At 39.3% G+C, this 22,574-nt stretch overlaps 1 protein-coding gene across 2 annotated transcripts in view; it reads left to right on the forward strand.

Annotated features, from left to right (window-relative positions):
- The window catches only part of RNF180 (ring finger protein 180), a 306,778-nt gene that overhangs the window by 55,791 nt on the left and 228,413 nt on the right, over window positions 1-22,574 (forward strand). For both annotated transcript variants that reach the window (XM_055422004.1, XM_055422005.1), the window contains exon 3: window positions 22,244-22,339. In XM_055422004.1, coding sequence (XP_055277979.1) covers window positions 22,244-22,339 — 96 coding nt within the window. The remainder of the gene's footprint in view (window positions 1-22,243; window positions 22,340-22,574) is intronic.

The raw sequence follows: 22,574 nt of genomic DNA on the forward strand, positions 1-22,574 counted from the left end.
TATTTCTAAGACTGTGTAATCACAGTTGAAATAGCTGGCAGTCTCACTCATAATTGAGGCTTCTGTGTTAATCCCAGCCTTCTTTGTTTGCCATATCTAATTTTCAGAATAGGAAACAATACTTTACATTCTTAACCCAGCCTTTTATGCTCCTCCCACTGTTATCAACTGCTGTAACTGATCTTTGTCTGTTTTGTTGGTTTGAGAATATGCTCTAACTTGTAAATATTTAAAGAAAAATATGTGCTTGCTTTATGTTGCGTGCTGCTGCTGCTGCTAAGTCACTTCAGTCGTGTCCGACTCTGTGTGACCCCATAGACGGAAGGCCCACCAGGCTCCCCCGTCCCTGGGATAGCGACCCCATGTGAGTGCATGCTAAATCACCTCAGTCATGTCCGACTCTTTGCGAGGCTATGAACTGTAGCCCCCCAGACTCCTCTGTTGATGGGATTCTCCAGGCAAGAATTTAGAGTGGGTTACCATGCCCTCCTTCAGGGGATCTTCCCGATCCATCCAGGTATTGAACCCTAGTCTCCTGTGGCTCCTGTGTTACAGGCAGATTCTTTACCACTGAGCCACCTGGGAAGCCCTGCTTTATGTTAATAGTTCTCAAATCTAAGAGATTGGTTTGGGGGTCACGTATCAGAATCAACTGGAATTTTTTTCTATGCCTTGCTTTTTCCTATATAAGTTAGTATATTATTTTTGTTTAATTTAAAAGTAAGTTATACTTCCAAATTTTTTGTTGTTTTTCTTTTTTGGTAACCCTTTGGAAGACTAGTAATATCGTGCTTTAAACCATACTTAGGCTAACATGTAAGAGAGATGAAAATGTGAAAGTATTAGTCGCTCAGTTGTGTCTGACTCTTTGTGACCCCATGGACTGTAGCCCACCAGGCTTCTCTGTCTGTGGGATTCACCAGGCAGGAATACTGGAGTGGGTAGCCATTCCCATCTCCAGGGGATCTTCCCAACCTAGGGTTCAAACCTGGTCTTCTGCATTGCAGGCAGCTTCTTTACCCTCTGAGCCACCAAGAAAGCCAATTGCCCTATTAAAATAGTATTGATTTTGTATAGGAAGGTAACGGTGGAAGTTCAGTGAGTTGAGTTCTGAAACCAGACTGCCTGGATGGAAATCCTTGCTTTGGTGCTTCCTATGTGACCTTGGACAAGTTACATAAAAGTTAGTTTCTCTTGTTTCAGTTTCCTTATTTGTAAAATAACAAAACCCTTCAAATAGTGTCTAGGTATAATAAGCACAGTACAAATGCTTGTTACCTGGTGAAAATAAAATGTACATTGTAAAACTTCCTTCACCTACCTAGATATATGACTCTAGTGTTTATTCTCATAGGATTGCATGAAAAACATCTCTGGAATTTATAGCAGATGGAATTTATAGCAGATGGTTTCTTAGTATTGTAATCAATCTTACGTGATTAAATATCATGATCATTTAATCTGATTAAATGAAATAACAGAATATGAACAATGAAATAGAAATATGAGATAATAAGTGTAAGGTAAAACACAGTCCCTGCCATATATATAAGTTTCTTTACTTCTTTTGTATTGTCAACATTGTGTCTAGTCATAACTTAATAAATACTGATAGGTTGATTGCCATTATTTTACTTTGATGTAATTTTCTATTCTTTATACCAATGTAGAAATTCCCTGGTGGCTCAGTAGGAAAGAATCCACCTTACCAATGTAGGAGATCTGGGTTCGATCCTTGGGTCAGGAAGATCACCTGGAGAAGGAAATGGCTGCCCACTCCAGCATTCTTGCCTGGGAAATCCATTGGACAGAGGAGCCTGGTGGGCTACAGTCCATAGGATTGCAGAGTCAGACACAGCTGAGCAACTAAACAATCACAACAACAAAAGAAATATTTATTTACGTCAGAGATAGAACCTTGAAAAGTCAGAAAAAATTTCAGATCTAATAATGAAGACAGCTGTATTTGTCAGTTTCAGTTTGTGTTCACTGTGAGAACCTTTTTAAGGATTAATTAGTTATGCTAATCTCTGTACCTGTCAGTGCCTCAGCTCTTAATGAAAGGGATTAATGTATACACGGTATTGATGTTTACAAAGTTAATTCTGTTTTTCAAGAGTTAAATTTAGGTAGAGTATTTAGGAGAAGTTACACTGCTTATGTTCCAGATGTTGAAGCTGGTTTTAGAAAAGGAAGAGGAACCAGAGATCAAATTGCCATTTTCCTGGATCATCGAAAAAGCAAGAGAGTTCCAGAAAAACATCTCTTTCCGCTTTATTGCCTATGCCAAAGCCTTTGACTATGTGGATCACAATAAACTGTGGAAAATTCTGAAAGAGATGGCAATACCAGACCACCTGACCTGCCTCTTGAGAACCTATATACTGGTCAGGAAGCAACAGTTAGAACTGGACACAGAACAACAGACTGGTTCCAAATAGGAAAAGGAGTACATCAAGGCTGGATATTGTCACCCTGCTTATTTAACTTATATGCAGAGTACATCATGAGGAACACTGGGCTGGAAGAAGCACAAGCTGGAATCAAGATTGCTGGGAGAAATATCAATAACCTCAGATATGCAGATGACACCACCCTTATGCCAGAAAGCAAAGAGGAACTCAAAAGCCTCTTGATGAAAGTGAAAGAGGAGAGTGAAAAAGTTGGCTTGAAGCTCAACATTCAGAAAACTAAGATCATGACATCTGGTCCCATCACTGCATGGGAAATAGATGGGGAAACAGTGGAAACAGTGTCAGACTTTATTTTGGGGGGCTCCAAAATCACTGCAGATGCTGATTGCAGCCATGAAATTAAAAGATGCTTACTCCTTGGAAGGAAAGTTATGACCAACCTAGATAGCATATTAAAAAGCAGAGACATTACTTTGCCAACAAAGGTCCATCTAGTCAAGGCTGTGGTTTTTCCAGTGGTCATGTATGGTTGTGAGAGTTGGACTGTGAAGAAAGCTGATCACCGAAGAATTGATGGTTTTGAATTGTGGTGTTGGAGTAGACTCTTGAGAGCCCCTTGGACTGCAAGGAGATCCAACCAGTCCATCCTAAAGGAAATTAGTCCTGAATATTCTTTGGAAGGACTGATGCTGAGGCTGAAACTCCAATCTTTTGGCCATCTCATGCGAAGAGTTGACTCTTTGGAAAAGACCCTGATGCTGGGAGGGATTGGGAGCAGGAGGAGAACGGGACGACAGAGGATGAGATGGCTGGATGGCATCACTGACTCAATGCACATGAGTTTGGGTAAACTCCGGGAGTTGGTGATGGACAGGGAGGCCTGGCGTGCTGCGATTCATGGCGTCGCAAAGAGTCGGACACAACTGAGTGACTGAACTGAACTGACACTGCTTATAATTTTATGAATCACTTCCTCTCGTTTTCCCAAGGTTCCTTAAAAAATAAGTTTATATGGTTCATTTAAATTTGTTATAATGGACCTTGGCTAATACGAGTCAATTTTTAAGAATTCAGTTTTTTAAATGAATTTTCTCTTAGAATATAGAGAGTAAGAATGAGCAGACTATTATCAGTGCACATTTTTGGCAGTCTTCAGGAGTTTGAAGAAATACTTAAAAAATAAGGGGCTAGAGATTGTAATTGATAATGAGTGCATTGAAAAAATCGATAAAATCTGATATAGAATAGGCATTCTTTCACTCAAAAAGGATTCATTAAGTCCCTGTTATATTTTAGGCATTGTACTGTGATCTGAGCATACAAAGAGGACTAAGATAGTACATGCTCAAGGAACTTACCAACTAAAAATTTTAGGATTTTCCCATTTCTTATTTTTAAATTTTTTACTGGGGTATGATTTACAATGTTGTGTTAGTTTCAGGTGTACAGCAAAGTGAATCAGTTACACATATACATATATCCACTCTTTCCTGGGCATACACACCGAGGAAACCAGAATTGAAAGAGACACATGTACTCCAATGTTCATTGCAGCACTGTTTATAATAGCCAGGACATGGAAGCAACCTAGATGTCCATCTGCAGATGAATGGATAAGAAAGTTTTGGTACATATACACAATGGAGTCTTTTTCAGCCATCAAAAAGAATGCATTTGAATCAGTTTTAATGAGGTGGATGAAATTGGAGCCAATTATACAGAGTGAAGTAAGCCAGAAAGAAAAACATCAATACAGTATACTAACACATATATATGGAATTTAGAAAGATGGTAACCTGAACCCTGTATCAGTTCAGTCGCTCAGTCGTGTCCGACTCTCCACGACCCCATGAAGCACAGCACGCCAGGCCTCCCTGTCCATCACCAACTCCCGGAGTACACTCAAACTCATGTCCACAGAGTCAGTGATGCCATCCAGCCATCTCATTCTCCGTCGTCCCCTTCTCCTCCTGCCCCCAAACTTTCCCAGCATCAGAGTCTTTTCCAGTGAGTCAACTCGTCGCATGAGGTGGCCAAAGTATTGCAGTTTCAGCTTTAGCATCAGTCCCTCCAATGAACATCCAGGATTGATCTCCTTTAGAATGGACTGGTTGGATCTCCTTGCAGTATAAGGGACTCTCAAGAGTCTTCTCCAGCACCACAGTTCAAAAGCATCGATTCTTCGGCGATCAGCCTTCTTCACAGTCCAACTCTCACATCCATACATGAACCCTGTATCAGTTCAGTTCAGTTCAGTTCAGTCGCTCAGTCGTGTCCGATTCTCCGCGACCCCTTGAATCACAGCACGCCAGGCCTCCCTATCCATCACCAACTCCCGGAGTACACTCAAACTCATGTCCACAGAATCGGTGACGCCATCCAGCCATCTCATTCTCCGTCGTCCTCTTCTCCTCCCGCCCCCAACCTTTCCCAGCCCTGTATACGAGACTGCAAAAGAGACATAGGCATATAGAACAGTCTTTGGGACTCTGTGGGAGAGGGTGAAGGTGGGATGACTGGGGAGAATGGCATTGTAGCATGTATATTTTCATAAGTGATCAGTCCAGGTTCGACGCTTGGGGCTGGTGCACGGGGATGACATGGAGGGAGGATATGGGGAAGAGGGAGGTGGGAGGAGGGTTCAAGAAAGGGAACACATGTACACCCGGAGCGGATTCATGTCAATGTATGGCAAAACCAACCAATATATTAATGTAAGGTAATTTGCCTCCAATAAAATAAAAAAAAAATAAATTTTTATTGGGGTATGATTTACAATGTTGTGTTAGTTTCAGGTGTACAGCAAAGTGAATCAGTTACACATATACATATATCCACTCTTTCATAGTCATTAAAGAGAGTTTTGATTAGAGTTCCTTGTGTCATACAGTAGGTCCTTACAGTTATTTCTTTTATAATTGGTAGTGTTTATGTGTCAGTTCCAGTCTTCCAATTCATGTATCTCCCCTGCACATGTTTCTTGATCACTTTTCTTTAAGGATATTTTTCTTCACTATTTTTTAAAATCAGTTTTATTAGGATATAATTTGCATATAATGAAATGCAGATTTCAAAGAGCTTTGACAAATGTGTACGTACTCATGTACCTGCCACCATTGTCAAGATGTACATTTGGTCTTCTCTAGAGGATTCTATATAAGTTATCATATATATTCTTTTATATCTGGCTTTTTATGTTCAGCATAATGTTTTTGAGATTGATTCATATTGTTGCATATGTCAGTAGTTCATTCCTTTTTATTACCGAGTATTACTAATTCTACAGATTTCACAGTTATTGTCTAGATGCCCTAGTTGATGGAAATTTTAGGTGTTTGCAGTTTTGAGCTTTAATAAAGTTACTATGAAAATTAGTACACAAATCATTATGTGAACATACATTTTTATTTCTCTTGGTTAGTACTAGGGGTTGCTTTGGTTTTGTGGTGAGTGTAGGTATAGTTGTTTTAAGAAACTGATGAACTGTTGTCACAATGGCAGGATTTCATTCTTTTTTATGGCTGAGTGACACGTGCATTTGTGTGTGTGTGTGTACATCACATCTTCTTTATCTGTTGATGGATACTTTTATTGTTTCCATATTTTGACTATTTTAAGTATGCTGTAAACTTTGGGATGCGTGTATCTTTTTGGAGTATTGTTTTTGATTCCTTCACTTAAAAACCCAGAAATGGAATTGCTGAATCCAAAGACTCTGATTCTGGGAAAGGTTGGGGGCGGGAGGAGACGGGGACGACAGAGAATGAGATGGCTGGATGGCATCACCGACTCTGTGGACATGAGTTTGAGTGAACTCCGGGAGTTGGTGATGGACAGGGAGGCATGGCGTGCTGTGATTCATGGGGTCGTGGAGAGTTGGACACAACTGAGCGACTGAACTGAACTGAACTGAACTGATGGGAGCAATATCTTTTTTTTTTTTTTTTTTTTTGAGGAACCCGCTTGCTGTTTTCAGCAGTAGCTGTACCAATTTACATTGCCACCAGCACTGCATGAGGGTTTCCTTTTCTTCTAATCCTTATCAACACTTACTTTTTCTCATCTTTGTGATGATAGTCATGCTGACAAGTGTGAGGTGATATCTCATTATGGTTTTGATCTGCATTTCCCCAATAACTAGGGCTGTTCAAGTTTTTTCATGTGCCTATTATCTGTAAGTCTTTGGAAAAACGCCTGCTTAGGTCCTCTGCTCATTTTTTGAATTGGGTTGTTTGTTCTTTCTGATATTTAGTTGTACGAGTTCTTAATCTGTTTTAGATATTAACCCTTTATGAGTTATATCATTTGCTGATATCTTCTCCCATTCATTTGCTTGCCTTTCCATTTTGTTGATGGCTTCCTTCACTGTGCAGACTTTTAAGTGTGATTAGATCCAGTTTGTTTTCACATTTGTATTCCATGCCTGAGGAGACAAATCCAAAGAAAATATTGCTGAGACCAGTGTCAAAGACTGTACTGCCTGTATTTTCTTCTATGAGTTTTATGGTTTCAGGAATTTATATTTTGGTCTTTAATACATTTTGAACTTATTCTTTTATAAGGTGTGAAAAAAAGTTCTAACTTCCTTCTTTTACGTGTAGCTGTTCAATCTCCCCAACATTATTTATTGAAGAAACTGTCCTTTTCCTACTGTATACTCTTGCTTCTTTTGCTGTAGATTAGTTGGCTATATGGATATACATTTGTGTTTATTACATTGATCTGTATGTCTGTTTCTGTACCAGTACAATACTTTGGTAACTGTAGCTTTATAGTGTGATCTAAAGTCAGGAAGCATGATACTTTCACCTTTGTTTGTTTTTTTTTTTTCTCAGATTGCTTTGGATATTTGGGGTCTTTCAGGGTCTTTGGCTATTTGGGGTCCATACAGATTTTAGAATCATTTGTTCTAGTTTTGTGAAAAATGTAGTAGGTATTTTGGTAGAGATTTCATTAAATATGTATAATTCTTTGTTTAGTATGGGCATTTTAACCATAGTAACTCTTCTACTTGTGAACATGAAATATCATTCCATTTATTTATATTATCTTTAATTTCTTTCTTTAGTGTCATACAGTTTTTAAACTACAAGTTATTCACATCCATGGTTAAATTTATTTCTAGGTCTTTGATTCTTTTTGATATGATTGTTAATGAAATTGTTTTTTGATTTCTCTTTCTGATCATTTATTATTAGTCTATAGAAATGCAACAGATTTCTATATATTTTTCTTACATCCTACAAATTTATTGAATTCATTTATCAGTGCTAATAGGTTTTTGGTAAAGTGTATAGGGTTTTCTATATAATGTCATATCATTTGAAAATAGTGACAATTTTACTTCTTTTCTTCCAATTTGGATTCCTTTTCTTTTTCTAGTCTTATTGCTATTGCTAGGACTTCCAGTGCTATATTGAAAGAGTTTATATCCTTGATTCTTTTAAAAAAATTTATTGAAATATAGTTGATTTACATTGAAGTGCCTGTCTTGTTTCTAATCTCAGAGGAAAATCTTTGAACTTTTCACTGTTGAGTAGAATGCTAGCTGTATTTGTCATCAGTTCAGTTCAGTCGCTCAGTCGTGTCCGACTCTTTGCGACCCCATGAATCACAGCACACCAGGCCTCCCTGTCCATCACCAACTCCCAGAGTTCACTCAAACTCATGTCCATTGAGTCAGTGATGCCATCCAGCCATCCAGCCATCTCATTCTCTGTCGTCCCCTTCTCTTCCTGCCCCCAATCCCTCCGAGCAGCAGAGTCTTTTCCAGTGAGTCAACTCTCCGCATGAGGGGGCCAAAGTATTGGAGTTTCAGCTTTAGCATCAGTCCTTCCAGTGAACACCCAGGACTGATCTCCTTTAGAATGGACTGGTTGGATCTCCTTGCAGTCCAAGGGACTCTCAAGAGTCTTCTCTAACACCATAGTTCAAAAGCATAAATGATGTTTAATATGTTGAAGTTCTTGGTTGCTCAGTAGTGTCCAACTCTTTGCAACCCTGTGGACTCTAGCCCACCAAACTCTTCTGTCCATGGAATTTTCCAGGCAAGAATACTGGAGTGAGTTGCCATTTCCTTCTCCAGGAAATCTTCTGACCCAGGATCTAATCTGCGTCTCCTCAGCCTCCTGCATTGGCAGGCAGGTTCTACCACTGAGCCACCCGGGAAGCCCCAGTATGTTGAAGTATGTTCCCTCTATATCAACTTTGTCAAGGTTTTTTTTTTTTAACCATGGATTTTGTCAAGTATTTTTTTTTTGCATCTGTTGAGGTGATCTTGTAATTTTTATTCTTTGCTTTGTTAATGAGATGTATTACACTGGTTTGTGGATTTTTAATCATCTTTGTTGTTCAGTTGCGTACTCATGTCTGACTCTTTGTGACTCCATGGACTGCAGCACGCCAGGCCTCCTTGTCCTTTGCCATCTCCCAAGGTTTGCCCGAATTCATGTCCATTGCATCAGTGATGCCTTCCAGCCATCTCATCTTCTGACACCCTCTTTTCCTTCTGCCCTTGATCTTTCCCAGCATCAGGGACTTTTCCAGTGAGTTGGCTGTTTATATCAAGTGACCAAAATACTGGAGCTTCAGCTTCAGCATCAATCCTTCCAACAAGTATTCAGGGTTGATTTCCCTTAAGATTGACTGGTTTGATCTCCTTGTTGTCCAGGGGACTTTCAGGAATCTTCTTTAGCACCGTAGTTCAAAGGCATTAATTTTCTGGCGTTCTACCCTTTTGATGGCCCAGTACTTACAACTGGGAAGACCTTAGTCTTGACTTTATGGACGTTTGTCGGCAGAGTAATGTCTCTGCTTTTCAACCCACTGTCTAGGTTTGTCTTTGCTTTCCTGCCAAGAAACAATTGTCTTCTGATTTCATGGCTGCAGTCATCATCAATGGTGATTTTAGAGCCCAAGAAGAAAATATCCATCACTACTTCCACTTTTTCCCCTTCTATTTGCTATGCAGTAATGGGACTGGATGCCATGATCTTCGCCTTTTTAATATTTAGTCTTAAGCCAGCTCTTCACTCTCCTCTTTCACCCTTATCCAGACACTCTTTAGTTCCTCTTCACCTTCTGCTATTAGAGTGGTATCATCCGCATATCTGAGGTTGTTGATATTTCTCCCACCTATCTTGATTCCAGCTTGTAACTCATCCAGCCTGGCATTCCTCATGATGTGCTCAACATATAGATTAAACAAACAGGATGACAGCAGACAGCCCTGTCATACTCCTTTCTCAATCTTGAACCAATCAGTTGTTCCATACAGGGTTCTAACTGTTGCTTTTTGACCCACCTACAGGTTTCTCAGGAGACAGGTAAGATGGTCTGATATTCCCACTTCTTTAAGAGCTTTCTGCAATTTGTTATGGTCTACACAGTCAAAGGCTTTAGCGTAGTTGATGAAACAGAGGTAGACATTTTTCTGAAATTCCCTTACTTTCTCTAAGATCCAGTATATGTTGGCAATTTGATCTCTGGTTCCTCTTCCTTTTCTAAACCCAGCTTGGACATCTGGAAGTTCTTGGTTCGCATAATGCTGAAGCCTAGCAGGCAAGATTTTAAGTATTATCTTACTAGCATGGGAGATGAGTGTAGTTGTCCGATGGTTAGCACATTCTTTAGTATTACCCTTCTTGGGAATTGGGGTGAGGATTGACCTTTTCGAGTCCTGTGGCCACTGCTGAGTCTTCCAGATTTGCTGACATATTGGATGCAACACCTTAATGGCATCATCATTTTGGGTTTTGAATAGTTCTCCTGGAATGCAATTGGACCCACTAGCTTTATTAATAGCAGTTCTTCCTAAGGCCCACTTAACTCTGATCTCCAGAATGTGTGGCTCTGGGTGACTGGCCATGCCATCGTTGTGACTGGATTCATTGTACGTTGTTGCATACAACTTTTTTGTACAGTTCTTCTGCGTATTCGTTACATCTCCTCTTGATCTCTTCAGGGTCTACTGTATCTCTACACTTTCTGTTCTTTTAGTGCCCATTGTGGGCCATATGTTTCCATGATATCTCCAGTTTTCCTGAAGAGATCTCTAGTCTTTCCCCTTCTGTTGTTTTCTTCCAGTTTTATGCACTCTTCATTGAAAAAGGCCTCCTTGTCTCTCCATGCTGCTCTTTGGAACTCTGCATCTAATTGGATATACCTTTCCCTTTCTCCCTTGCTTTTCACTTCTCTCTTCAGCTATTTGTAAAGTTGCCTCAGATAACCACTTTGCCTTCTTGCTTTTCTTTTTCTATGTGCAGGTTTTGTTCACTGCCTCCTGTACAGACCTCCATCCGTAGTTCTTCAGGCACAATGTTAAATAGATCTAACTCCTTGAATCTGTTCATTACCTCCACTGCATATTCATAGGGGATTTGATGTAAGTCATTCCTGTCTGGCCTAGTGGTTTTCTCTGCTTTCTTTAGTTTAAGCCTGGATTTTGCTATGAGAAGCTGATGATCTGAGCCATAGTCAGGTCCAGGTGTTGTTTTTGCTGACTGTATACAGCTTCTCCATCTTTAGCTACAAAGAACATCATCAGTTTGATTTTGGTATTGGCCATTTGGTGATGTCCGTATGTAAAGTTGTCTCGTCTTGTTGAAAAGGGTATTTGCTATGACCAGTGAATTCTCTTGGCAGAACTCGGTTAGCCTTTGTCTGATTTCATTTTGTTCTCCAAGGTCAAACTTGCCTGTTACTCCAGGTATCTCTTGACTTCCTATTTTTGCATTCCAATCTCCAGTGATAAATAGAACATCTTTTTTTGCTGTTAGTTCTAGGAGGTCTTCTAGGTCTCCATAGAACTAATCAACCTCAGCTTCTTTGGCATCAATGGGTGGGGCATAGACTTGAATTACTGTGATGTTTTGAATGGCTTGCCTTGGAAATGAACTGAGATCATTCTGTCATTTTTGAGGTTATGCCCAAGTATTGCATTTCAGACTCCTTTGTTGATTATGAGGGCTACTCCATGTCTTCTATGGGATTCTTGCCCCAGTAGTAGATATAGTGGTCATCTGAATTAAATTCGCCCATTCCTGTTCATTTTAGTTCACTGATTCCTACGATGTCGATGCTTGACTGCATCCAATTTACCTTGATTCATGGACCTAACATTCCAGGTTCCTATGCAATACTGTTCTTTGCAGCATCGGATTTTACCTTCATCACCAGACACAGTCACTACTGAGTGTCGTCATGGATGAACCATCTCTATATCCCTGGAGTAAATCCCACTTGATCATGGTGTACCATTTTATATCTTGTTTAATTTGGTTTGCTGATATTTCCTTGATCATTTTTGCATCTGTGTTTGTCAGAGATGTTCAGGGATTTTTTATTTATTGGTGTCTTTGGTTTTGATATCAGGGTAATTCTGGCCTCATAGAGTGAATTTGTAAGTGTTCCTTCCTGTTCAGTATTTTGGAATAGTTTGAGAAGGATAGGTATTAAGTCTCCCTTAAACTTTTTGGTAGAATTCCCCTGTGAAGCTATTATATCCTAGACTTTGGGTTTTGGGGAGTTTTTTGATTACTGATTCAATTTTAATATTTGTAATTCATCTATTATATCTTGCATTTCAATCTTAGTTGATTGTACATTTCTAAAAATTTATCCATTCTACATTGTCCAGTTTGTTAGAATATACTTGTTCATAGTATTATGATTGTATTTTTCTGATACTGGTTGCAATTTCCCCTTTTAAATCTCTAACTTTGTGTACTTAGGCCCTCTCTCTCTTTTTTTTTCCCTACTGAGTATGGCTAAACGTTTGTCAATTTTATCTTTAAAAACCAACCCTTAGTTTAATTGATCTTTTCTATTTTTGGCCTCTATTTTCTTTATTTTCACTCTAACATGTATTATTTTATTATGAGTTTGTCCACTTCCTTTTTAAGTTCTGTCTGAATGGCTTGCCTTAGAAATGAACTGAGATCATTCTGTCATTTTTGAGGTTGCGCCCAAGTACTGCATTCAGGTATTTTGAAGTTCTGCTATTAGGTATGTACGTATTTACATTTATTATATCTTCATGATGAACTGACTCCTTTCTAATTATGAAAAGTTTAATTTTTATCCTTGATAATTTTATTGTCCTGAAATCTACTTTGATACTAGTATATTAACTCTAGCTTTCCTTTGATTTACTTTTTCATGATAAAAATTTTTATCCTCTAAATTTCTAACCTATGTGTGCATTTGTGTTATAATAAATCTCTTGTACATGATGTATTGTTTGGTCTTTGTTGATCTTCCCTGGTGGCTCAGTCGGTAAAATTTTGTCTGCAATGAGGGAGACCTGGGTTCATTCCCTGGGTCGGGAAGATCCCCTGGAGAAGGAAATGGCAACCCACTTCGGTATTCTTGCCTAGAGGATCCCACAGACAGAGGAGCCTGGTGTGCTACAGTCCATGGGGTCACAAAGAGTTGGACACAACTGAGTGAGATCATTAGATTTAACATGAGTATTAATATCTTTGAGCTTAAATGCAATATGTTATTTAATCTTTGTCTCATATTCTGTATTCTGTTATACTTTTACTGAATTTTTAGCTTAATTAAGTTATTTACAGGATTTCTTTATGTCTTCTGTTGATTTTTTGTGTGAAAGTCGCTCAGTTATATCTGACTCTTTGTGACCCCATGGACTGTCCATGGAATTCTCCAGGCCAGAATACTGGAGTAGGTAGCCTTTTCCTTCTCCAGGGGATCTTCCCAACCCAGGAGTCAAACCAGGGTCTCCCGCATTGCAGGCAGATTCTTTATCAACTGAGCTACTTATTTAGGGTACTTTTATTCCTTAGAGGTTGATCTTTTGGTTTACAACATATATCCTTAGTTCATCACCATCCTCCTTTAAATTGTATTATGCCACATTATGTATAGAGTGAGAGTCTTAGTATGCTTTCATCCCTCATGTGCTAGTCTTTGTATTGTTTTCATACATTTTATTTTTGCATTTAAAACTCCACAGGATATTTTTAATGATATGCTTTAAAAAGTAAGTTTTCTTTACGGAAAACTAAAATAAAATTTACATTTGCCAACATATTTGCCATTTGAGTATCACTACTCAATTGTGTTGATCCAGATTTTGTTTGATGAAATTTTTCTTGTACTTCAAGAACATGTTGTTTATCACAAGTTTACTGGTGATAAAATTCTTTTTGGGATTTGTTCCTATGAAAACAAAGGACTCCTTTGGGCTCTCTATGGCTCAAATGGTAGAGTCTGCCTGCAGTGTAGGAGACCCGGATTAGATCCCTGAGTCAGGAAGATCCCCTGGAGAAGGAAACGGTAACCCATTCGAGTATTCTTGCCTGGAAAGTCCCATGGACGGAGGACACTGGCAGGTCATAGTCCATGGGGTAGCAAAGAGTCGGACATGACTGAGCAACTAGCATACCACTTCACTTGCCCAATGAAAAAGTCTTCATTTCACCTTCATTACACACAGTAAAATTACTCTTTGGGATAGAGTTGCCTGGATTTTGACAAGTGAATAGGGTTGAAATGCGTAACTTCTGTTAAGATACAGAGCAATTACATTATTCCCTAAACGCTCTCACGCTCCCCCTTCATGTTGTTCATTCAGTCCCTCAGTCGTGTCCAACTCTTTGCAGCCTCAGGGACAACAACATGTCAGGCTTCCCTGTCCTTCACCACCTCCTGGAGCTTGTTCAGACTCACGTCCATCGAGTCGGTGATGCCGTCCAACCATCTCATCCTCTGTCGTCCCCTTGTCCTCCTGCCTTCAGTCTTTCCCAGCATCAGGGCTTTTCCAATGAGTCAGCTCTTTGCATCAGGTGGCCAAAATATTGGAACTTCAGCTTCAGCATCAGTTCTTCCAATGAATATTCAGGATTGATTTCCTTTAGGATGGACTGGTCAGATCTCCTTGCAGTCCAAAGGACTCTCAAGAGTCTTCTCCAACACCACAGTACAAAAGCATCAGTTCTTCAGCACTCAGCCTTCTTAATGGTGCAACTCTCACATCCATACGTGACTACTGGAAAAAGCATAGCTTTTACTATGTGGACCTTTGTTGGCAGAGTAACGTCTCTGCTTTTTAATATGCTGTCTAGGTTGGTCATAGCTTCTCTTCTAAGAAGCAAGTGTCTTTTAATTTCATGGCTGTAGTCACCATCTGCAGTGATTTTGGAGCCCAAGAAAATAAAGTCTGTCACTGTTGTTTCCCCATCTCTTTGCCATGAAGTGATGGGACTGGATGCCATGATCTTCATTTTTGAATGTTGAGTTTTAAGCCAGCTTTTTCACTCTTCTCTTTCACTTTCATCAAGAGGCTCTTCAGTTCCTCTTCACTTTCTGCCATAAGGGTGGTGTCATCTGCATTTCTGAGGTTATTGATATTTCTCCCGGCAATATTGATTCCAGCTTGTGCTTCTTCCAGCCCAGCATTTCTCATGATGTACTCTGCATATAAGTTAAATAAGCAGGGTGACAATATACAGCCTTGACATACTCCTTTTCCTGTTTGGAACCAATCTATTGTTCTGTGTCCATATCTAACTGTTGCTTCCTGACCAGCATATAGGTTTCTCAAGAGGCAGGTCACGTGGTCTGGTATTCCCTACTCTTGAAGAATTTTCCACAGTTTATTGTGATCCACACAGTCATAGGCTTTGGTGTAGTCAATGAAGCAGAAGTAGATGTTTTTGTAGAACTCTCTTGCATTTTCTGTGATCCAATTGATGTTGGGAATTTGACCTCTGGTTCTTCTGCCTTTTCTAAATTGAGCTTGAACATCTGGAAATTCTCGTTTCACTTGCTGTTGAAGCTTGGCTTGCAGAATTTTGAGCATTACTTTGCAAGCGTGTGAGATGAGTGCAATTGTGCAGTAGTTTGAACATTCTTTGGCATTGCCTTTCTTTGAGACTGGAGTGAAAACTGATCTTTTCCAGTCCTGTGGCCACTGCTGAGTTTTCCAATTTGTTGGCATATTGAGTGCAGCACTTTCACAGCATCATCTTTTAGGATTTGAAATAGGTCAGCTGGAATTCCATCACCTCCACCAACATTGTTCATAGTGGTGCTTCCTAAGGCCCATTTGACTTCTCACTCCAGGATGTCTGGCTCTAGGCGAGTAATCACACCATTGTGGTTATCTGGGTCATGAAGATCTTTTTTGTATAGTTCTTCTGTGTATTCTTGCCACCTTTTCTTAATATCTTCTGCTTCTGTTAGGTCCCTGCCATTTCTGTCCTTTATTGTGCACATATTTGCATGAAATGTTCCCTTGGTATCTCTAATTATCTTGAAGAGATCTCTAGTTTTTCTCATTCTATTGTTTTCATCTATATCCTTGCATTGATTGTTTAGGAAGGCTTTCTTATCTCTCCTTGCCTTCTTTCAAACTCCACTTTCAGAAGGATATATCTTTCCTTTTCTCCTTTGCCTTTTGCTTCTCTTTTTTTCTCAGCTATTTGTAAGGCCTCCTCAGACAACCATTTTGCCTTTTTGCATTTCTTTTTCTTGCAGATGGTTTTGTTCACCGCCTCTTGTACAATGTTCAGAACTTCTGTGTGTAGTTCTTAGGGGACTCTATCAGATCTAATCTTTTGAATCTATTTGTCACTTCCACTGTATGATCATAAGCAATTTGATTTAGGTCATATGTGATTGTGGTTTCCTCCTTCATATTCAGTCTTTTCATCCCCACCCCCAAACCTGACAATTGCTGATCTCTTCTCTATCCCCATAGTTTTAATATGCTGGTTCACCTTGAAGAGGAAGAACAACTTCAATAAGCCTGTAACTTCTCTACCTTCCCCTGATTCTCATTTGGCCTCCACCTCCTGGGTCAGATAAGTGAATTAACATATTTGTTTCTGTGGTGAAGCATTCTAGTTTCTCTATTATGTACCCAGACTATCAAGATCAGAGACAAACTGATGTGTGTTTCAGTTCATCCTTACCAGTACCATCTTTTCCTTGCTCTTCCCTAATTTACACCCACCTTGCGTGCCTGACAGCCTCAGTTTTAGCAGGCACTGTGTCCCTGGATCATAGGGGCTTGCCCATCTCAGGGCTCCTGTCCCTTTCAGTTATAGCTCTGGGCCCAGCACTGTATTCCTGCCACCCTCTCAGGAGGAGAGGATTTTGTGTCAGTGTCCAAGGGCATAATGTGTATTGTCCTTCCCCTAGTAATGTAAGGCTTTTGTTTGGTTGGAGAGACAAGGAGAAAAGATCTGGATAGAGCTTTATGCCTGACACACAAATAGTGGCTGCTATTCCTTTCCACCCAGGCCTGCACCATGTTAGATTTTTGATTGGATGCCAAAGACTGTAAATTTCATTGTAGATAGAGTGTTATATTTTGTTTTATTCTTTTAAAGGATTTTATGTTTCGTTCTGCCTAATAATTGTTTGTAGATAAGTTTGTGTGTAGTTCTTCAGGCACTCTATCAGCTCTAATCCCTTGAATCTATTTGTCACTTCCACTGTATAATCATAAGCGATTTGATTTAGGTCATACGTGATTGTGGTTTTCCCCTTCATAGTCAGTCTTTTCATCCCCACCACCAAACCTGATAAGTTTGATAATTTAGAAACTTATTTTTAGGTTCTGTAGTGTGGGTTTAGAGTAGTCCTTTTTCTAAGGCTTATTTTGCCCCACTTTTAGGAAATGACCCTTTGGGTCACTACTGAATGCCTCATTATTGAATGAGTCCTTTTCCATCAGACTGGTTGGAACGTAATGATTCCTGGCCCTGTGTGAGCTCTTGAAAGTGTTTGGCTTATAGCCTCTGTAATTGTTCTTTCCCCTGTAGGTGTTCTTAGCACAGTCTCCTGGAGTTTCACTCTAAGCATGACCAGATTAGAATTTGATCAAAGACTCAAGGGGAAACCATATACAAGTTTCTGAGGCTTTTTTCTTCTTATTTCTCTTGGATACTGTGCCCTACAAATTTTAGTTTGCCTTTACCTCTAAAAAATCTGATTCCTATTTCTTCACCTCAGAAAGCTGACCAGACTCTGTTGGGGTTCCTTCAATTGTCTCCAGAATAAAAGTCTGTATGACTGTAGGCTCCATTAATTTATTTCTTTCAGAAATCACTGTTTCGCTGCCTGTTGTCCCACTGACTGAAAATAGTTATTTGTTACATTTTGTTCGGTTTCCTAGTTGTTTGTTGCAGGAAGCTAATTCTGAACTCCTGTTCCTTTATGGCCCTAAGTGGAATCCCAAAAATCATTGTTTTCTTCTTTGTTCTGTTTGTAGGATACTTATTTTCTCTTGATGCTTACTTTTGTCACTGAATTTCAGCAATTTTATTAAGAGCCATAGTTTCCCTTGTATTTACACTGTTTAAGAATCCTTGAGCTTCTTTGATCTATAGGCCTTTGGGAAATTCGGCCATAATTTATCCTATGGTCCTATCTTTTCTCCGTTTGCACGTGTTGCTGTTGTTTTTCAGTTGCTAAGTTGAGCCTAACTCTGCAAATCTGTGGATGACAGCATGTCAGCTTCCTCTATTCTCCACTCAAATTCATGTCCATTGAGTCAGTGATGCTGTCTAACCATCTCATCCTCTGCCACCCTCTTCTCCTTTTGTCTTCAGTCTTTCCAAGCATCAGAGTCTTTTCCAATGATTCAGCTCTTTGCAACAGGTAGCCAAAGTATTGAGGCTTCGGCTTCAACATCAGTCCTTCCAATGAACAGTCAGGATTGATTTCCTTTAGGACTGACTGGTTTGAGAGTCCAGGGGACTCTCAAGAGTCTTTTCTAGCACCATAATTTGAAAGCATAAGTTCTTTTGCACTCAGCCTTTTTGATCCAACTCTCCTATTCATACATGACTACCGGAAAAACCATAGGTTTGCCTATATCATTTTTGTCAACAATGTGATGTCGCTGCCTTTTTTTTTTTTTTAATGTCTCTGCTTTTTAATACACTGTTTAGGTTTGCCATAGCCTTCCTTCCAACGAGCAAATGTCTATTTTTTTTTTTCCTTTTTTATTTCTTGCCATGCCCAGGGCCCCTGACTTCTGGACCAAGTCCATGGTAGACTCGGGGAGGAAAGTGCAGGTTGACATCCTTATTCTTTCGTCTCAAACCATAGGCCAGCAGAGGTGTTTCAGGATTCACACTTCAGTTCATCATGACACTGACAAGTTCCTGCTTTTTAATTGCTTGAGAAAAAAGCTCTCCAAAGTGCTGACATGTGCCTGGGTCCACCCCCACATTCCTGGCCCCTCGCCACAGATGCTCACTTGCCAGGCACACAGCCAGCATGGGCACCCAGGCCCCTGCCCCCACCAGGACAGGGCTGCTCTGCCATGGGACCTTGGAAAGCAGGACAGTGGTGGGGACAGGATAGGGTTCCACCCTAACCTCATGGCCGACCCTCAGCCTGTTTGCTCTTGTGAACAGTGGGCCGACAGCACCTATGCGCTGTCCCGAGGATCCCCAGGCTTGGCTGGGAGGCAGGGTGCTCCAGGGGTTCTGGGCGCCACCCTGTCATCATGGTCAGGTCAGGAAGGGAGAGGAGCAAGCATCTTTTAATTTCATGGCTGCAGAAACCGTCCACAGTTGGTTTTAGAGCCCATGAAAATAAAATCTGTCTCTGCTTTCATTTTTCCCCTTTCTATTTGCCGTGAAGTGATGGGACCAGATTCCATGCTCTTAGCTTTTTTTAATGTTGAGTTTCAAGCCAACTTTTTCAGTCTCTTTCACCTTCATCAAGAGGCTCTTTAGTTCCTCTTTGCTTTCTGCCATTAGAGTGATATCATCTGCATATCTGAGGTTTGATATTTCTCCCAGCAATCCCTCCACTCTTCCCTAGGAGCATATTGGACACCTTCTGACCTGGGGGGGCTCATCTTGCGGTGTCATATCTTTCATACTGTTCATGGGGTTCTCGAGGCAAGAATACTGGACTGGATTGCCATTTCCTCCTTCAGTGGACCATGTTTTGTCAGAACTCTTTGCTATGACCCATTAGCCTTGGGTGGCCCTTTGCCACGACAAGGCTGTGATCCATGAAGGGGTATTTACATTTATGTTACACTGTTTGATGTTTCCTGTAAGTCACTTCAATTTTGCTCATTTTTTTTTCCTCCTTTTTCTTCCTATGCTAGATTTTTTTTCATCATTTTTACTTCTATATGTTCATGTTCACTGATATTTTCTTCTACAGTATCAATTTGCTAATAAGTGAAAATTTTAATTTCAGAAGTTTTTCTCTAGACAAACCATTCATTTAGTATTAAGGTAATTTATCTTCTCATTATACTCATGAAAATATCTATCATAGCTAGTTTAAAGTCTGTCTGTTTATTCAATCTTCTCCACTTTGGGGGGATTTTTTTTTTAAATTTTTTAATTGAAGGATAAATGCTTTAGAGAATTGTGTTGGTTTCTACCAAACATCAACATGATGGAAGGTGGGGGATACTTCCATTGAACAATTTTTCTCCTGGTTGTGGGTCACATTTTTTTTTTTTTTTTTTGGTACATAATCTAGTAATTTCTCTTGTAGGTACAGCATTTTGATTTAACATTACTGAGTGTCTGGATATTATTCTTCATTTAAAGAATGTTTTAGCAGACATACAAGTTATTTGTGATTGAATTTCATTCTTTGGAGGCTTATACTCAACATTATTAGGGTTGATTTTTAGTAGCCTTTACTCTTGGGCTAATTTAGCCCTACTTTTAAGTCAGAACTCTTCTGAAATCTCTCCTAAATACTCCATATATTCCTTGAAATTCTTCTACTCTGGCTGCTTGGAACTTGAACATCTTCCCAGCTTTGCTGTGAGCCCTGTGTGAATAGTTATGCTTACAGCTCACTGGAAGATGTCTTTTTCAGGGTAAGTTTTCTCCATCTGATTGTCAGATATCTCACCCTACATACCTCCATAATGGTATTCAACCAAAAATTTAAAGGAATTACTATACAGATTTCTGGAACTTTTTTCTAATTACAGGTCTCTCTTTGCTGGTACAACAGTCCTGTAAATTCTAGCTATTTAGCCTTTATTAGCCTCTGATCTTACTCTTAAATCAGCAAGCCTGCCATACACTAATTGAGTTCCTCCTCCCTACACCAAGGTTCTGAAAGTTCCCTGAGGCAGAAATCCAGGGTTATTTTTAGGCTAACCTCATTTGTTTGACTTCTCTGAGAGATCACAGCCCTGTGCTTTTTTTTTCTTCTTTGGTTTAATGTCTTAAAACAATAATATATTTTGCCTAGTTTTATCAGTTGCAATGGTGAGAGCATGTCTAATACCACTTGCTTTAGTATTGTCAGGACCAGAAGTAATCAGTGTATTTTATTTACATCAATTTTAAATAAAATTTTAATTATGTAAGTATAATTTATTTTCCCATTAAAACAATTATGGAAAAGTTAGTTTCCTTTTAGTAACTTTCCTAATCTTGAACTTCTTTGTTTCTTCAAACCATGTGATGTCAATTTGGTCCACAGCCTGTAAGGTACCTTTTCTATTTATACACATATATTTCCATAGAAAAGTTATAATCTTGATTTTTTTAGGTTGTATATGCTTATAATATCATAATTCAGAGTATATTTACTTCTTTTTCACTTGCTTTAAAAAAACAGTGTGTATTAGAGATGTACCTTATTATTAGATCTATTTCACACTATATGTTGAGGTAGTTAACATATTAAATAATGTGATATTGTCATATGATAATATTTTCAGCCAGAAAACAGATTGGTCCTAGTAGCTCATCTCCTGGACTTATTGCAAATGATTTCCATTTTTTTCCAGGCCTCTCCAGCCATACTTTTAGAAATGTTGCCCTATTTCTCTCTGTCCCAAGTACTGCTCTTGCCTGGAGACAGACAGGTTTCAAATCCACCCCAAATAGTTCCCCAGGGCACTTTTTGCTTCCATTTGTCACAACTTTGGCATAGGCCATTCTTTGTGTTGTTCCCATCTGCTATGTACTTGCCCTGTTCTTGTCAATCAACCCTTTCTGTCATCTCATAGAATGAAATTCTGTAGACCTGGAAGGGACCTGAGCCAGTTATCTAGTGGAATTTAACAGGAAAAGAAACAGAGACCCAGAAAAGTAAAGCAACTGTCCTAAGGTCACAGAGGTCACAGAGGTACTAAAGAACCAACTGGGAAGTCATAGTGTCTCAACTATAGATCACATTTATTCTGCAAATCTACTTCAAAAGGCCAAAATTGTCCCTGAAATTTTTGCCGTACTCACACAGCTGAAACTTAGGGCCTTTTTAGCTCCCTGCACAATTATTCCTCTCCCCCAATCCTCTAAAACTTTTTTCTTATTTTTTTTCTTTTGCTTTGCCACACCAAGATCTTAGTTCCCCAAACAGGGGTCAAACCCAGGCCCTCAGCAGTGAAAGCGTGGAGTCCTAACCATTAGTGAAAGTGCGGAGTTCCCCTTTTAAACTTTTCTTGAGTATCTTGATGGAAAATAGTAAGTCCTTTATTCTGTTATTAGAATCAGAGATTGAAGGCTGGGCAAAGTTGTCATGAATAGTTTTTCTCACACACAGAATAAAATAGGGTGCCAAATTTGTCCATTCAGTGACTTTGTGCTCGTGTTTTAATTTGATGGTCTCAATGAAGTAGAGGGATTTTTTTTGTTTGTTTTTTGTCAGTTTAAATGTGGCTATTCTGTGAAAAACAAAACAAAACCTTTATAGATTTGTCTTGGCAATGGGAATAAGGAGAGAAGGGCGATATGTATTTCCTTCCTACCTAAAAGTGAATTTATATTTTTGTGTTTTACTTAAATATGAATTTTGCGAAATAAAATCTGAACTAGTCATGACTAATATCATGCATTTTGATATAACAGAATACAAATGATTCAGCTGATGATGAAAATATTTGTCATGTGTGGCACATGAATATAGAAGCTCTTCCAGAATGGATACACTGCCTGATACAAAAAGTAAGTTCCTTAGTTTCTGAGTAAATTTAGGAATATGCTACTTTCAGAATGTTTTTGTCCTCATTTTAGAGCTATTTTTCTTGGGTGCATTGTTTCAGGAAACATGAAAGGGTATGTAATTCTTGATTACACTTACTGCTTTCCTCATTATTACTGGAGTGCTCTGAGTACTTCTATAACTCAGACTTTGCACTTGAAAATTCCCTTTCTTTGAATTCTCTTTCCATCTCTACCT

The sequence above is a fragment of the Moschus berezovskii genome, chromosome 18 (genome assembly GCF_049115385.1).
Source record: "Moschus berezovskii isolate FMDL1 chromosome 18, NW_MosBer_1.0, whole genome shotgun sequence".
In the NCBI taxonomy this organism is placed as follows: Eukaryota; Metazoa; Chordata; class Mammalia; order Artiodactyla; family Moschidae; genus Moschus; species Moschus berezovskii.